At 41.3% G+C, this 18,710-nt stretch overlaps 1 protein-coding gene across 1 annotated transcript in view; it reads left to right on the forward strand.

Annotated features, from left to right (window-relative positions):
• ULK1 (unc-51 like autophagy activating kinase 1) overlaps positions 1–16,214 on the forward strand; it is an 89,294-nt gene extending 73,080 nt beyond the window's left edge. Inside the window, exons 19-28 of the mRNA XM_066603424.1 lie at positions 1,221–1,483; positions 1,848–2,041; positions 3,517–3,632; positions 5,741–5,878; positions 5,970–6,157; positions 7,565–7,743; positions 10,234–10,352; positions 10,763–10,920; positions 12,137–12,272; positions 13,111–16,214. Of these exons, the coding sequence (XP_066459521.1) occupies positions 1,221–1,483; positions 1,848–2,041; positions 3,517–3,632; positions 5,741–5,878; positions 5,970–6,157; positions 7,565–7,743; positions 10,234–10,352; positions 10,763–10,920; positions 12,137–12,272; positions 13,111–13,166 (1,547 nt within the window). The 3' untranslated portion in view covers positions 13,167–16,214. The remainder of the gene's footprint in view (positions 1–1,220; positions 1,484–1,847; positions 2,042–3,516; positions 3,633–5,740; positions 5,879–5,969; positions 6,158–7,564; positions 7,744–10,233; positions 10,353–10,762; positions 10,921–12,136; positions 12,273–13,110) is intronic.
• Positions 16,215–18,710: the final 2,496 nt, after the last annotated feature.

Consider the following 18,710-nt stretch of genomic DNA (forward strand, 5'->3'; position numbering starts at 1 on the left):
GATTCCGCAATTCAAACCCGGTCATGTGAGGCCGAGCTTAACAAGGTGCGCACAGTACGCTCCTCAGATGGGACTATATAGCCTTTAGTGTATGTAATAAACACTTCAGTGTCATTGTGAGTCACCCACTGACTCAACACATAAGTCACGCCTGCACAGGCATATTTGTTGTCAACACAGTCTGGTGTTTTTCCAGCATTGGGATAGGAACGGCTTGAGGTTTATTCAAGACAATTTGGCTTCGGGAATATACTGCGTGTGACAAAATTCATTCCTTGAGTTGCGTATGAGGACGCGTTGTAAGGAGTTTGACTTTAAGGTAACCGGAACTGAGTGGCAGTTTTTGTTCAGTCTCCTTTTCTGTCAGTATATTCAATAACAAATCCGCTAATCAGAATATTCAGTAGTAGCATAGAAATATGTCTTGGATATCGTTCACGCGCTACAAAATCGCGACTGATAGAACCAGTGGTTTCCTATGGAAATGTTCAGATGAACTTTTTTAAGCCGCGCAAAAAAAGATTGCACCTAAAAAGATAGGACATCAGCGACTGAAAATCCCTGCTGCGCAAAAAAATAGGGCTCGACCTATCTTTTGGCACAGAAATCACAGAAGCCTCCAGAGACCCCTATGGGAGCTGGAAAAAAGGGAGGGGAGGGAGTTTAGCTGCGTCTAACACTCGGAAAAGGAGACAGGTGCCTGTTTTTAAGACATTAGAAGGATTTCTACTGGCCAATGGAATTTTGAACAGCAGCACATTTTTTTCGGCAACACGCAGCTCCTATTCGTGTGAACTGGCGCTTTAAACGCTAATGAGGCTCATGACTTGATCGCGGAAAATTGTCCACTAACGTGATTTTCGGGCAAGTTAGCGTGGCTCACTTCTGAGTGATTTTGATGCCCATGTGAACTAGCCCTTAAGGTGCGTTCACACCTAGCTGATTTGTGTGGACTTTGGTGCGGATCTGCAGCACATTTAACCCTTTCTGTTCAATTCAAATTGAAGGGGTGAAACTTGCTGCAACAAAATCCACAGCAAATCAGCGATGTGCGAACGCACCCTTAATGATTGAGGGTCTGGGAGTTGATAGATGCAGTAAGCGCCAAAGTACATTGTATAAGGAAGAGGGTGTAAAAGAATATTACTATGGCAGACATAATGTGGTGTGAATTGTTTCACCAGGCGGTTGAGTTTGTCATTCTTTTATATACTTTACAGGTATTCCAGTGCCTGCACAGAGTTCTTGCAGAATGGGATCTCGCCTGAACAGTGCTCCAAACCTGTCTGACCTGCAACCAAGCAAGCAGAAGATTAAGAAACAGCTATCAGATCCTGTAATACCTAGAGATGTCTTCACAAAGCCAAGTTCCCCACAACAGATCCATGGCTTACAGTCCACCCGACCTCTTAGATCATCGCCCAAGTTGTCCGAGTTTATGCATAGGAGCCCTCTTCCAACTATACTGGGTTCACCTACAAAGGTGAGAAAGCCCGTCGCCTTCAAGGATTAACAAAATATAGTTTACTACTATTTTCAATCATATTGTAAGTGTTCCCTACAACAAAAGTGTTACTGGCCTGGTGGGACAGAAGGGGGACTACAATACTGAGCACTAAATACAGGCACATGCTGAAGCTCGTGTAGGACATAATTTACTATTAGACCGGACTTGTAGCTGATGATGATTCATGAAGATTAGTCTGCTTTATATATTGTTTGAGTTGCTAAGTATGTGTACAGGGCACATTATTTACTTGTAGCGTTTTTTATACTTAGAAGTAAAAATGTAGAACTACTTGACATGCTTGTAAATAAATTCCTACTTCTGTCTCTTACCTTTTCAGAGCATATCGCCCTTTGAGTTTCCCAGGGGAACCAGTTCTCAGAATCTGCTGACTCTTTTCGCTCACCAAGGGGTGATAATTCCACCTACCAGAAATAAGACGCTTCCAGACCTAAAGAATGTAGGGCAATACCAGTGCCAGCAAACTGGCATTGGGGTGCGTCCTATGGAGGAAGTGAAGGGGCCCTTTGGCAGGTATTAATGCTAATCTATCTTTTGCTTTCAGTTGATCTATTAATGTGGGTTCTTATATATATTATACACAGTATATACATTTTTTGCTATTTTTAATGGTGCTCCACTAAAAAGTTACTGCACCTCCTCCCACCATTCATGACATGAGGCTGCTTGTTTAAAATACATGAATTCTGCAATACTAAACCGTCCCGGACAGACATAAAAACAATAGAAAGTATATGAAGATGATAACTTTTTCAGAAGTAGTTGTACAACAATTCAGCAATTGCTTGGTATATCCTCATACATATAAGAGCCCCATACAGTTTTGTTGTAGGAAACTAAATTAAATTAATAGCGCTCTGTTGGCACCCAGTTTGAAAATTTGATGGGGTGAATTCTCACCCAGGGTAGTATTCCAGGGTTAAGCGTGGGGCTACACAGCAACTGTGACCCTAGTGCTAGCGGGGGACTTTGTGACTATTGCAAAGAGTTTGATCCCTGTCAGATATTTTGCGTTAGGCGGTTGCCTACAACCTTGTAAGTTGAGTTCAAGCTCTAAAATACAACTATTCTGAGATATAACTAAGGGCCCTTTTACATGGGATGACCTGTTGGGAGTAGATGCCCAACAGGATGTCCCAGCGATAATAGTTTTTGTAGTTTTTACACCGGAACAATCATGGCTAGTGAATGGAGGCGGAGTGGATTGAGGATCATTCCAGCCCGCCGCCTCCTTTAACAATAAACAGGCAGTCATTCATAAACGAAGAACTGCCTGTTTACACAGGCTGATCCATACATGCATAAACGGAACGATGAAGGACAAGTGAGCAAATTCTCGTTTGTGGTTCAGTCGGTGCATGCATTTAGACTGAACAATAATCGTTCAGATTCCCATGGGAATCTGAACTATATATCTGCCCTTGTAAAAGGTCTCTAAGATGATGGTCACTTTATCTGTGATCTGATCTCTCCAGTGATCCATGATTTCTGATACAGCTGTTCTACTCAACTCCAGATGAATCGATCATTCCAGTTCAATAATAATTTACGTAGCCAAATGTAGAACATATAGATTTTACTTATGCTCAGGAGTAAATTACTTTAGATCTACTCTGCCCATAACTGCCATTTACCACTTCCATAAATGTGCTTGTGTTTAGCTGAGATCCTTGCATTTGGAATGCTATAAAACAGATGTAGAATGTGTTTCTATGCATCCTTATCAGCTTCCTCAAATTAATGTAAGCTCCGGTAAAAGCACACATGATGCTGCTATATACACTCCAGTATTATAAATCAAACGTTCCCTAGAACAAACAATAACTGACCTTTCGTACCACGTTGTTATGATCCGACACTGTCAGTCTTCTCATATCTCAGCCCATATCTGCTAAAAGAAATGGAAAGGATACTACAAAGGTAACAGAACTTGAGTGCAAATTTTCAGGCCAAATGCTTAATTGCTTTTCCTGTCTGGATGCCTGCAGGTCTCTCAGCACTGGCAGGCTCACAGACCTCCTGCTGAAGGCAGCCTTTGGGACACAGGCTCCTGATGTTGGCAGCAATGATAGTCTCAATGCCGAGAAACCAATGGAGATCACAGGTGAGTTTCCCGTTCTTATCTAATCAGATAACAGTGGAATATATTTCATCACACATTTGTTACATAACAGTCTGCCACACACTGATGATACAAGATATCAGCTTATTTAGTCGCTGGTGCCACTTTGGTCAGTCTAGTGCTGCCAGTGGAATAATTCCTAATCCCTGTTACCTGTTTGACAAGAATTAAGTTAGAAACATGGAAAATTAACTTCAGAAAATGACCACATGGTAGTCTGCCAATATATTTATTTTTTATTTCTCTTTTATGATAGATCTATACTTATCCCACGCTGCTTGAATTCATTTAGGCAGAATTCAGATGGCCACATGCCAATTACACCTGAGGATCTTGGGTGCAACTCTCATCGGACATCATATGGACACCCATCCATGTGCTTTCCGATCTGCGGGGACATGGGACATTGCGTGTTCTGTTCTCATCTGTGATATGGACAAGAATAAGACATGCAGTATTTTTCTTGGCATGGACCATCGGTCTGTGTGAAAAAGCAATTGTGTGTATAGCCTCATAGGTTATAATGGGTCCTTGTGTTGTCCATGAAATACACTGACAGCGCATGGATGGAAAATACGGCTGTCTGAATAAGGCCTTATTGTCTATTTTCCAGTAACAGCTGCTGGAAGTTCGTTCCAAGCATTAATACCATTGCTTGCTATGCTATCTGCTGCCATCGCTGTAGTTGTTTTCTTGTAACAATAGAAGTCAATAGACAGATGGATTAGAATGTACAAATGTATTACCAGTGCACATTTATATATTGGATCCAACTGAGAAAAAAAGAAAACCAACTTAACTTATATCTAATTTTGCAGAAAAAAAACACAAAGAAAGTATCCGAGCAGAAATAAAGATGTGGTGTAAAATCATAGTAATGCTAAGTTCACACTAGCGTTTTTTGATTATGTCAACCCGCTCGACTCTGGGAGCAGTTAAATGGAAAGAAAAAGGAAATGCTAAATAAAAGCAAATGCATAGCTTCCGTTTTCCATTGACCGCAGTATTAAACTGTCCCGCTTTGGTTCCATTTTTTTGAACTGGAAACAAAAGTGCAGCTTATGATCCAGTGTGAAAAACAGACAGGAGACGGAAAATACAGAAACGGATTGAAAGGGAAGTTCTTCAGTTTCAATACATTTCTATGGCCAGGAAAACTGAAATGTTTTCTTTCCTTTTTGCTATTCCCATGACAAAACCGTTAAACAGAAGTCCAGACGCTGGTGTGAAGAAGCCCTAACAACATGTAGGGCTGAGCGTGGACATAGGCCCATCCAGTTCGGCTTATTATCCTGCTATATTGACATTTATTTTATTCATTTTGAGAACAGGAAAGCCAAAAAATTGCATCAGTGCTGAGCAGCTATTTCACATCTTAACCACCTGCTTTCTCAAGACAAGATCAGTCGTTGAGCAGTGATGTAATATTCTGCCTCTCCTCTACACGTTGCATTCAGCCACATAGCTGTTCTGTATAGTACCACCGTAGCCCCTTTAATATGGGTGTAGTACATGTGATATTCCTGTTTGGAAATGTATGACGAAGAAGGAAACAAAGTAACAGGAAGGAGCAAGTGTTTGTTTTCTTTGGTAGTTTCAGACTTGGAGTTGTCATCTACAGCCATAGACAGACTAAACACCCCCAGGTCATGTACGATAGCAGAGTCCTCCTCATTGTGCGCTTGCTTGTTGCATTCTCTGTATCATTTATTTTATTATGCGGATTTCCTTCCTTTTTGCTTCTGTTCTAAATGTTTTATGCACCTTCTGTGCCTGCATACTAAACAGCAATATACCGCCTGTTGTTCAAGGATGACTCAGCCTTCCATCCTTCCAAGGTCGGTAAAATTAATACCCAGCTTGCTGGGGGGGTAATAAATTACCTGAAAGCGCTGCGGAATAAGTTGGCGCTATACAAATAACCAGATTTATTTTTGTGTGTGTATCACAATACAACATTAGCAAGTAGCAGGTCAACCAATAGTGACCACTAATGTTGGGTATTCTATGCTAGCAAATGCCGATAGTTTGGGCGGTTCAGTGAATAAACTCCATTAACAAAAATCTAATCTATTTTGAATCCTGTTTAGCTCCCTTAATTGGTTATGGGGGGAACCTGCACTGCGGGGCACAAGGCTCGGTCAGCCCCGCTCCAGTCATTTTCACAGTGGGTTCTCCTCCCGATGGCATGACCCCTCCTCAGACAACACGCACACGACTCTTCTCAGGTAATGTAGGCTGAGTGTCTGTATAGTTTTGCAGGTTATGCTTTCTGGTGCCCATTTCATACATTGTCTCCTTCCTTATTTTCCGTCTCAGTGGGATCATCCAGCTCTCAGAGTTCAGCTGGCTCATACACTGGAAGACATCTTGTGGTTGGCGCTGGTGGTGAAACGTTTGAAGCCCCGTCAAGCCTTAGATATGCATTCCCTGATAACGGGTTGGCGAATGCTGAAGGCATTGTAATGTTTGAAGTGCCTGAACTTCCTGAAGAGACTCTGATGGAGGTAAGAGCATTTCTAAGTAGGTTTGACATCCTGATGGTAGTAGTTGTTTTCAATGCCCTCTGATATCAAGCTATAGTTGAAAAAAGTCAATATTGTAGTTTTTAATGAAAATAAACAGTAGCCAGAGTATTAAAATTCTTGTTTTTCATGACTATATTAAAGGGGTTTTGCAGGCAAATACTGTTGATGACCTATCCTCAATAATAGTTGATTGGCTGAGGTCCGCTGCTTGTAATTGCAGACACAGCTACCTTTTGCCCAATAAGCACCAGTAATGATTATTGTCAGAGAGCGTGGTTCCTCTATATACCCTTCCATGGATGTTAGGAGTAGACAAGAGCGGGCTACCATATATTCACAAAGAAGTTAGAAGCTTGCCCTGTTCATCCAAGCGTTGCCCATTGGTAGTGCTCATTCGGCATGATGAGCAATATTTAGGTCATGTTCAGTCAGGTGTACGTCCCCTCTTGGGTACACATAAGGAGTTATATTTTGAAGTTCTGGATTACTTTATGAGTAATTATTAGAGATGAGCGAACGTGCTCGGCCACGCCCCTTTTTCGCCCGAATACCGCGATTTCCGAGTACTTCCGTACTCGGGCGAAAAAATTCGGGGGGCGCCGTGGCGGCACGGGGGGTAGCAGTGGGGAGTGGGGGGGAGAGGGAGAGAGAGAGGGCTCCCCCCTGTTCCCCGCTGCTACCCCCCGCACCGCCACGCCTCTCCCCGCCCCCCGGCGCCCCCCGAATCTTTTCACCCGAGTACTGAAGTACTCGAAAATGGCGGTACTCGGGTGCGTAAGTACTCGAAACGAGTACGTTCGCTCATCTCTAGTAATTATTATGGGAAACTGTAGAATCTGAATCACTTGTGGGTGAATTTTCTGCTTTATTGGGGTCAAAATTTAGAAAAATAGTGTAGTGTAGCTGTTTCTGCCTAGTGGTCATATAGTAAATCATAGCAGCTCTGCACACTATAATCTTGTGACGCTTCACACGGGTGCTGCGATTTTTCAGCTGCCCAAATTGTGGCTGAAAATCGCATGATCGAGAGACAGCCGTGACCAATTTGCAGCTGCATCTCCCGTTTTCATTCCCCCTCTCTGCCCCTTGCCAGATGCTAGCAAGGGGATTGGGTGGGACAGGGCAGGAGCTTAGCAGAGTCCTCCTCCCCCCTCTCCAGCCTATGGGAGCTGTCGGCAAGGGAAGGGGAGGGACATTATTTGCGCCCAGCAGCTGCATTACTAGGAGCGATGTGTGATTTATATAGCCCAATTCCGTTGTTTGAACGTAGCATTTATATGTTTGCTTAAAAATATATTATTACTTAAAAGTGATAGAAGCCCATTAAATCTGCTTTTTTATTGCTTTCCCAGTTATCTAACGGTATTGTTCCACTTTTCTTTGCAGCAGGAGCACACAGACACATTGCGCAACCTCCGATTCACACTTGCCTTTGCTCATTCTATTATGGAAATTGCCAGTCTCAAAGGGGGTTCTGTGGACGGGAGCGCTTCTGCGACATCCGAGTACCAAATGCAAGAGAGCCTTGTGGCAGATCAGATTAGTCTCCTGAGCCGTGAGTGGAGGTGAGCTGGTCTCCAACATGGGAGAAATCAATAGAGTCCAGACATTAACCACGCCAAGATTATTGGGACATTATCCTCAATTTAAGCCTCTTTACCTGAAGATGTACCTAACTCATTCAGTCAGACCCTGTGCATCTGCAGAAGCTATTGCCAGACACGGTGTACGGCTATGTTCACTTCAGCGTTCAGCTTTCCGTTTTTCTGTTTTGTCCTAAGAGCAGAGAAAAAACGCATCCTGCAAAAACCCAGTTGATTTTAGCGGTTTTCTTCTTCTCAGTTCTCTTCAATTCACCTTCATTCTGCTTGTTTTCAGACTTTTTATAAAATCACAGAGGTGAGGAAAAAGAAAAAAACACATATTCACTGAAAAAGCCAAAATTTTGGCTTTTTCAGTGAATATGTGTTTTTTTCAGACTTTTTGATGGAAAAAAAGAGTGAATTGCAGCACTTTATTTTCGTCCAAAATAACGGAAATTGAATGGATTTAAACTTTGTTTTTTCTTAACATTGCTGTCTGTGAGGTACAGAGACAAACGGAAACCTTTCCATTTGCATCCGTTTATGCTTCTTTTTAACAAACCCATTTAATACACATGTGCATGGGCAGTCGTAAACTAGAGATACATGTCAAGCAAACCTAAGGGCGCCCACCCACTGGCGTTTTTTTTCACTGCGAAATTCGCAGGTTTTTTTTTTCTGCAGGGGGTCTATGGGACTTGTAATGTAAAAATCGTGATTTACCGCGATATCGCGATTTTGCGCGATCGCGATTTTAGCTTTGCATGTCCCATAGCCCAAAGACCCCTGCAGGAAAAAAAAACGCTGCGAATTTCGCAGTAAAAAAACGCTAGTGGGTGGGCACCCTAAAAATGGATTTGTTAAAAGCTGATCCTAATGGACGTGTAAGGCTGCTTTCACACCAGTGTTAGGGCTCAGTTCAGGGTTTCCATCTCTCTGCTTAGTTTTTGGAGGAAAGAAATTGAAATAAACTAAAAAATACTGATCCGTTTTTTCCGCACTGATTTCAGTGGGGTTTCAAAAAAATGGAAAGCAAACGGAAAATGCTTCAGTTTGCTTCCATTCTGTCAGGTTTCCTTTTTTGCGCGAGAAAATAGCTCAGTCCTCAGTGTTATTTTTTCTCTCCAACAAAACTGAAATCTGATAGAATTGAAGCAAGTGGAAGGCCTTCCGATTTTATTTTTTTTTTTTAAACCCCACTGAAGTCAATAGGAAAAAAAACAGATCGATTTATTTTTCCCCATTTTTATTTTAGTTTCTCTCCTCCAAAAGTGCTGCAGAGAGACAGAATCCCTGAACCGATCCCTGAGGCAGCTGTGATAGCACCCTTACTGGTGCAACCGGAAAATAACTGTCTTTTGATGGATCCATTTGCTTCAGTTACACATCGTTTTTTTTCAGTTTTGAACAGAAAAAAGTTGGCCCTGTTAATAATGGATGCAAGAACGCTGATGTGAACCTGCCCTAAATTCGTAGGGAATCATTGAATGGAAAATGTGTTTCTATGTATTTTATTGGGTTTGTGTTAAAAAGAAATAAGGGCACATCAAATTCACTCTTAAAAAGAAAGCAACTGGCATGCAGGGATGCGGGCGGCGTTTTTTTATTTTTATTCAGATGGATTCTGTTTTTTGTACAATAGAAGTCAATGGTAATAGGATGTAACAGGATAAATGCCCTGTGTTGTGCTTTTAAATGTACTTTAATTCTGATCAAAAAGATGCAAAAAAGTATTGTGAACAGTCTAACAGTCATGTGTTAAAAGCCCCTGTCATCAGACTAGCCTATGGTCAGACAGAGCTCACAATGCTGTTCCCAAGCGTCTTTTTAGCAGGATGCCAGCTCCCCCAAAAACTTTGGCTCTGGAAGTCATTTAGTGGGAGCTGTTAAGGCCCATTTACATGAACTGTTTGCAAAGCCCAGCGTGTGATTAAACACACTCCCAGTTGTGCGCACAGCTGCATTGTTCTCTCTATTGGCTGCTGGCAAATTACAATGTAATCTTCTGACTCTCCTGGAAAACACAGCATGCTGTCTATTGAGTGACACGTTATCTCCCTGCAACTGAACAATGGATTTTAAGTTCACCTCAATATCATAGTTCGGGCAAAAAGTGCAAGATGGTAGTGTTTACATGTAACAAGTATCGGTCATTTGAACAAATTTTGAGCAATAATCATTGCGTGTAAATGGGCCTTTAACCCCTATTAGTTTAACCTTTTAGAGGTATCTCATACATTACATTGCTTGATGACAGACACATTAGAAATGTTGCATTGCAAAGATTTGTCCTCCATGTTTGAAAATTGTACTTGGTCTAAAACCTAACAGATATCTCTAGTCACAATGTGATCATTTGATTAAATCGGTTGTTACTGTGGAATCCATTTAGTAAGGATGTTACGTGGTAAAATATGAGTTATACAGAGTACAATATCTCAACAAGCTACTTTTTGATGTCCTTTCTATTAGTTATGCAGAGCAGCTGGTTCTCTATCTCAAAGCGGCAGAACTTCTCTCAAACGGGCTTCAGACTGCCATGGAGCAGGTCAAGACTGGAAAATTGTGTCTGTCCTCTACAGTTAAGCAGGGTAAGTATTTCTAGTTCAAATTGCTTCCCTTGTTATCCTCACATGATGTGCAATGCTATCCAAGACCGCTCATAGACATTAGATAAATGTCATTTGCTCGGTTGACTGCTTCGACATCCTGACTTTACCGCTATTGTCATATAGCATTGGGGTATAAGCGGCCGCCATGCATCTGTTACCACTTATCTCTGAGTAAAGAAAGATTTGAACAGATTAAGTTCCATCCTATGGGCTCTCTTATTTCACTGGATGTGTTCAGCCTTTAGACAGAAGATTACTGGCATCTTGTAGGGCTTCGGCCAGCTTTAGGAATAGGTTGGGAGTTACTGTATTCTATTACCTTTCCTGGCACTTAGGAAATAATAGATGTCTTATCCAGCTGCTGACTTTTTAATGTTTCGCTTTCTTAGTTGTGAAGAAGCTGAATGATCTGTACAAATCTTGTGTGTCTTCCTGCCATTGCCTGAATGTGCGGCTTCAAAGGTTCTTTGCTGACAAACAGAAGCTTATGGACCGAATCAACAGCATCACAGCAGAAAAGCTCATCTTTAGCTATACTGTCCAGATGGTGAGTGGCAGGAAACATATGCATTATAGTCGTCTGGAGTTGTATGGACGAGCCATTTAACTAATGAATGAAATCACAGCACTTACCATAATTCCTCTGCAACTGCTTAATCATTCCTTGATGAAATTAAGCCAACAATACTGTCCTACTTGACTGGGAAAAATATACTACTTAAAAAGGTATATTAAATATGATCACATGGGGTCCAACCACTGGAAACACCACCAATAACTAGAATGAGGGAGTTGGGGAGCGCTGTGGGCCCTTCTGAATTTTTCCCTTCATAGTGCCACTTTTGACTAAGTGCTGGTTTGGCTGGCTGTTATCAGACCTTTGTACAACAACTCATATGGAATACTGTGTTCAGTCCTGGGCACCCCAATTTAAAAAAGACATAGACAAATTGGAGCAAGTTCAGAGAAGAGTTACCAAGATGGGGAGCGGTCTGCAAATCATGTCCTATGAGGAACAGTTAAAGGATCTGGGAATGTTTAGCTTGTAGAAAAGAAGGCTGAGAGGAGACTTAATAGCGGTCTACAAAGATCTGAAGGGCTGTCACAGTGCAGAGGGATCAGCCCTATTCTCATTTGTACAAGGAAAGACCAGAAGCAATGGGATGAAACTGAAAGGGAGGAGACAGATTAGATATTAGAAAAAACTTTGACAGTGAGGGTGATCAGTGAGTGGAACAGGTTACCACAGGAGGTGGTGAGTTCTCCTTCAATGGTAGTCTTTAACCAGAGGCTGGACAGACATCTGTCTGGGATGATTTAGTGATTTTTGTATTGAGCGAGGGGTTGGACACGATAAACCTGGAGATCCCTTCCAACTTTACCATTCTATGATTCAGTTGAGTTGCAACCCAGTTAAAACCCTGTTCTGCAGAGAAAGTGCTGATGAGGGCTTTTTTCCATCCGTGAGACCACCATCATCGGCCAACACTTACTAGGATAAGAAAACACCTTCCAAATTCCTCTTTCCGAACATTAATTGGCATCCCAAAGATATAGTGGTCACTTCTAGCCCACCCCCTCGTGCATTTATTGGTGTCCTCTAGTAAAGTGTCTCTTTTTCATGACAAGAGTTGCCTTTAAATGTCGCCACAAAATTTACATGTAAACTATCATAGAAATGATAGATTCTTCATTTCTGTTCTGTATTGACATATAGATAAGCTCACTCCTGGAGAATATTATAATGTGGTCTTGTATTACAGGTGCAGTCAGCAGCGCTTGACGAAATGTTCCACCATCGAGAAGACTGTGTGCAGAGATATCACAAAGCTCTGCTCTTAATGGATGGATTACTGAACTTCATGACTGATCAGGCGGATATAGAGAATATCAGCAAATGTGAGTTCACATCGTTCACATCTGTTACTGAAGGATAGCTGTCACTTTCATGTACAAGGAAGGAGGGTCTCTTGATTAACTTCACACAGTCTAGTAAGATGCCGTGAAGTCTGCCAATGGGATAAGTTTGGATACTTGGGATGCAACTTCTTTGGCTGTTTTATTCTCCTTTGACGTCATGCAGACTGGTCTCTAAACACTCCTGGTCTGATCCAAAAGGCCAGCATACATTATTAGCAGCCAGCTCAGGCGACATGTAGCATACATGCAGTGAGATGATGGGGGATAGATTAGATAGAATGAATTGGATTAGTTGTGCTCAAATAAAATTGCTATAAAAATTCACCTATGATTAGAGATGAGCGAGCACCCAAATGCTCGGGTCCGTGTTATTCGATTCGAGCTTTTCGTAAAATTCGAGAGCTCTACTCGAGTAACGAACCCCATTGACTGCAATGGGAGACTCGAGCATTTTTGTATGTGGGCCGCCGGGTCCCGAGCTTTTTTTTTTTTTTCTTGGTTCGTGTGTTTTCTCTCTCTCTCCCAAAAAATTGGCCATTGACGCGCGCGCTGCGTCATGGTGGGGAGGGGCCAAAACAGGCACATCACAGCGGGGAGGAGCCAAAAACTGGGGCGGGGTCGAACACGGCGTGATGCTCGTTCGATTAACGAGCACCATCGAGTACACTAATACTCGAACGAGCATCAAGCTTGGCAGAGTACGTTCGCTCAACTACCTATGATCCATTATCTATTAGTAGACTGATAGACTGTTAGATTTGTGTCTTTGCCTTCTAATATTCATGCACACTATTCATTTTTCTGTTCTGTCTTCTAGGTAAATTTTGTATAGAGAGACGACTGTTTGCACTACAAGGCAGCATCTGTGCATAAGCCCGGGTCCTAGACGTCTTCCTGATACATTTCCTCTAATTTTGGAAGAAAAGCATTCTGATCACTGTATGCAGTTTCAAGTTCAGCTTGCTTCACATTTCCAGGTGTCAGAGATGAATCCTGTAAAACGTCAATTATTTCCAGATTCCCCCACCTCTACATTTTTTAATTGTTTCCTGCACTCATCAATGTGACATTATTTTATGATGAAGAACATCTAGAAAATGCAGCATTAAATGTCTTCTTGCTGTAGCTGCAGCACTACTTGGAGGAGATGGTGCCATGCATTCTATAAGGACATGAAGGGCCAAGAGTGCATGCAAAGTCCTGCAAAACAACCCAGTATGCCGCTTGTAGAGAGTGTCCAGCTTGGTGTCACAATACAGTCTCTAGTAATATATTCCATCCAAGCGACATTGAAGGCATGATCTGTCTAGTGGTACAACCAAGACTGATGTTGCTAATGCTCTTTGCATAACCATAGTCTGACCAAGACATGGACTGGAAGCTGTAGTGTCGCTGGTTCCTTTGTTGCCCTGCCCTTAATGCTCCCCTCATCAGCTGGCACTGAGCATCACGGGGTGCATTACAGAAATCACTGTAATATCTCGTATAAGCCTGTGATTACATTTTCAGCAGATCTATTATAAAATGTTTCGTTTTGAACAGTTCCAAAGAATTGAAACTGTTCCGTCGGTCGGATCCTTTCTCTCATTTACAAAGAACTAATATAGTTTCTGAATGATGGGGAAATCTCAACACCATCATCAAGGAAAACAGAGTAATTACTGTATTCTACTTGCCAAGGCTCAGAGGGCTTAGAGTTACGTTTGCACAGAATGGAGTTCTTTCATGGACTTTGCACAATGGACTAATCCAAGGATTTGAAATGATCTAGTTACCCAGGGTGTGTCCCCTTTTTATTTTCTTCTCCTTAAGCTTGATAGACTTCAGTTACACACTTTGGAAACATCTCCTCCTTTTCTCCGTCTTGAGAAGTTTACTAAACCTTCCTGGGAATTTAGTGAACAGGTGAATCATGTGGATCATAAACTTTTAAACTGTTGAAGAAACATCCTCATGTAGCAAATACAACTTTTTTCCAGAGGACAGAACAGAGCGACATAGTGCAGTGTTGAATAATACCATTTCCCTGCATGTTCTCTTTCTAAATAGGTTTTTCTTTGCACTTTATTCACTTTTAATGAAGCTTTGAGAATGTCAACCAAAATGTTTCCCTGAACAGACGAAGAACATATTAATATTCATGTGCGATGGATGTTCAGAGTTGACAAAGAAGGCTAAATGCCAGGTTAAGCCAAGGTTACTTCTCTAGTCTTCTTTCCTTTTGTACTACACTACCAGTGTAAATACGTAAATGTATATAATATATATATGTATATAATGTAGATTTTACAAGAACTGTAAATTGCAGTAAGACGTGACTATCACATAGTTTGTTGCTTTGTCTTCCTATCCACAGTTTTGTTATGATTTGATCCACTCATGTGCAGCAGAGAGAATAGTCATTGAAGGTCGCTGCTCCTCTCCGTGCTTATATTGATGACGCAGATCGGAACTACCACATTTGTGGCGGAAGGGTCACTATCAGATCTATGGACCTATAAGATACCTATATAGGAAGGCCTTTGCTGCCAACTCTGGGATATTGCCACTTATAAGCTCCTATCCACCTAACACATTCAATCCATTTCAATAGGGATTTGTATTGACGGGTCAATTCTGAACAAGATTCTAATAGGATGCGATATATGGCCATAATAACAATCCTGAATGCAAAATGGCAATAGTCGGCTAATACATAACTGTTCGGAATGTATGGACAACATAATGGCAAAATGGGATCCAATCGGAGCTGCTATGATGGAATAACGACTCTGCTTAGATCCAGAAGTATTACTCAACAACGTATGGTTTACAGGTCTTTTAAAGCAGTTGGTCATGTTCAGATAGTACACAATGGAGGTAACATCATTTTGTATTGTCAGTAGACCTGTCTGGTAACTATAATCACAGGTCAAATAGTATTTATGGTGTTACCTTTATTTCAGGCTCCAGGACTGGCAGAAACCCAGCAACTGTGGGTAGTCTGTGTAGTAGAATCCACTGAGACATGTCGAGATCATGCATCACTGCTTTTACCATTTTACTTCTCAGTACTTGAAATTTTATTTAATGCTTCTAGTCAATAAACAGTAAGCGCCCTAGGCCGAAAGAGACCTAGGAATTAATCAGTTTTCCAGGAGCAAAATCTATTTTGCTGTGTAAGGTAGTGTTAGGCCTCTGGCCACAAGGGTGAAGTAACTGTGTTTTGTTTGCCATTAGCTGGGTTACATTTTTATCACATTTTATGTTATATGTAGCATTTATACAAAGACTTTGTATTTATTGTGTGCTAGCCAAAAATACAAAAAGTTAATAAAAAGGTAAAGTTTAAAAAAAAAAAATCTCAGATTTTTCACAATGAAAAGTGCCCTTTTCACTCAGTTAGTACCGTAGTTCAACAGAGTATTACATTCGCAGGCAAGTGATACTCTCAACGAAGCTTATTGTCTACAGAAAATTGAAGGTAAATGTGTTCTGCTTTGTCATTTGTGCTTATGTATGATGTATGAGTGCCCAGATGGAAAAATGTTTTACAAGACTTTGGTTTTTAAAGCCTTACTAATTCAGTGCAGGACATTGGGCAGGCCTTTCTGATAGACCGCTAGTGACTGGCCAATAGGCCCCTACTCTTGGTTTGGCAATCTGAAGTTGTGCCATTGGCATACATTTCTAAAATGACTCTGCTGGATTGAGTCAACGGGACTTTTCCACTCTTCACTTTACTGTGAAAGGGTTAACTAATGACAGGATTCTGCTATTCGCTACTGCTCAGTAGGCTTCCCTACTATGTATGCTGTTTGTATTGTGAAAACCTATTTGGAATATGCAGGTTTGGGTGATAAAATATGTGGTTGACAAATTATGATGTGGAATGTCTGCTTTTATTAAAAAAAAAAAGAATAAAATGGATAGTGTTTGAGACGTTGTTGTTTTTGGTTTTCTTCCATTGTTTTTGTGTTGCATTGATTTGTTTGTATACCTTCAATAAAAAAATGTAAAAAGAAAAAAATAAATAAATAAAAAATAAAATCTTGGAAACTGATGGAGCGTGTGCTTATTCGAAATAGACATAAAATAAGGAATGACATGACATTATTCATATGTCTTTTGTGCAGATGGCATCTGACACTGTGGCATGACTGAATGTGACCATCGATGCAGATCATACTCAACCTACTTGGTCATGAGAAACTGACCAAGACAACCAGAATCAGAAGTTGGATGTTACATCAGCAGAAACATGTGTTACTGCGGATAGGCTGTCATGCCACACAGTGGGTCTACACATGCCTGAAGTTGCCATGTAGCCTTAAATATTTAAGAAAAATGCAATTTAACCCTTTACAATCCAATTTTGGATTCAGGGTTTCCTAAGGAGTTTTCTCTTTATGCCACTATACAATGGCACCATCTGCTGGCTAGAGCCAGTACTGCGGTATGGGACATGCTGGAGAGGCCCCCCGACAACAGAGCGACCAGTAATATGCAGTAAGAATACTCTGCCGGACGTCTTCCGACATCAGAGCTGTACAGCCTTCAATCAGAATGTCTTCAGAGGTCAGATAGTGGATTGGAAAGGGTTAAAGTCAATTTTTAAAAGTCAAGTGATGAGAAAATGCTTATACACAGAACATGGAGTCATCTGTGGCAGATCATAGTGATATGTTACATATAATAGGTGATTGATGTAGGTCTGGCTGTTAGAACAATGAGGCTCCAGAGTTTGATGGGAGTGCCGTAACCCCTTTGTCGCCTTTCCAAACACAGGGCTGCTCTTGTCCGTGCAATGTGTCTAGTATCATATCTTTGCTCTATATGAATTCAATGACACTGAGCTACATTTCCAAACAAAGTTCATAGATAAGTTTGCCCCTGTTTGCTAATGCTGAAAGAGGCCATGGCCCACCATCAGGCTCCTTCCTAGCCTTTCCAGAGGTGAAATGATTAATCGCTCATTAAGGTATCTCACCTAGAAAGAGGGCTTTATATTTTTATAGGGATTGGAGCGCCATTCTTCTTATATGAAGTCTAAATTCCCTGCTTCATTTCATAGAGTTAAACCATATATTTCTGGATGCTCGCAGTTGGATGGTTCCAGGGACCTGGAAGGCAGGCAGAGAGAGCACGAAGGGGATTGGAGATACCACTTAGACAACTGTTTTTTCCTGGACACTACTGGTTTCCGTGAACTTCTGAATGAGCATCCTGACAGTTAGTGCACTCACTGGCGGTCTTCCTGGGTGTTTTTGAATGAAAGCCTCGTCCGCCTCATGTGAACTTCTACCATTACCAACCATCAGGATGATTTCTGTCTTGCATTGTTAGCGGAATTTTCTGTACCTGAAAAGACGTGATGAGAATTTTCCATCCGACGTTATTCATCACAACAACTTCATTAATACTCAACATGACATCATCCATAAGTTGTAAATGCACCTATCAATTTCTAATTATGTTCCCCACTTAAATCATGTATCCCATAGCCCATTTTCATTGAAGTTTATTGCGCTGAAGGTTCACAGCCGCCATCAATATGGCCAACAGGCACCGTCAAATTGCCCCCACCAAGTGTTCTGCAAAGTTTCCTACTCGTATCCCTTTTTTTGTTCATAAAATATTCTGGGTGGCCTTGACTTTTGAATCATAAACTCCCATTGAGTTCAATGAGAACTGTAAAAATCTGAATGCAGTGAAACCCCCCCACCCCCCAAATATCAATTGCAGACGGATTTTTATCATTTAAAGAGCCATTTCCATTATAAATACTTATAGCATATTCACTAGATATCTCTTAAAAATGCATTATGCATTAAGGTCCATAGATGCCAATGGAGAGTTGGTTGTGCTTGTTTGTGACTCCACTCTATTTGCCAGAGTATTACAAATACTGCTCTCCTGGCAATAATAATAATCTTTATTTGTATAGTGCCAACATATTCCGCAGCACTTAATAACATCTCATCATCGCTTGACCTGTGTTTTTGACAAATACATTTTTAAGAAACCACTGGTACTCCGAGTGCTAAGGGCTCCATACAACCAATATTTCCCAGAGGCCCAGGTGTTTCTCAGTAGGCTCTTGATGTCATCATTTTTAAAAACTATGATCCCTTTTCAAACTAGTGAAAACAATACATTGCAGCTGGCTAGACTAGACTGAAGGCTGTGAAACGCGCCAGTGGCTGAGCTAAATTTCTCAAGTCCCATTTGTCAATGACTCACAGAGAGAACTTTGGTTGTGTTCAGACACTGCGGCCACTGAAATTTTTTTAGCCTGACGAAGAGCCCGAGAGGTTCGCAAGCTCGCTATTACATCATGTATTTTTGTTAGCCATTAAAAGGTATCATATCTACAAAATTACGTGGTTTCTCTTGCTGGGAACACTCACATTTTGCTCCATTTCTGCACATTACCGG

This window comes from Eleutherodactylus coqui, chromosome 5 (genome assembly GCF_035609145.1).
Source record: "Eleutherodactylus coqui strain aEleCoq1 chromosome 5, aEleCoq1.hap1, whole genome shotgun sequence".
NCBI lineage: Eukaryota > Metazoa > Chordata > Amphibia > Anura > Eleutherodactylidae > Eleutherodactylus > Eleutherodactylus coqui.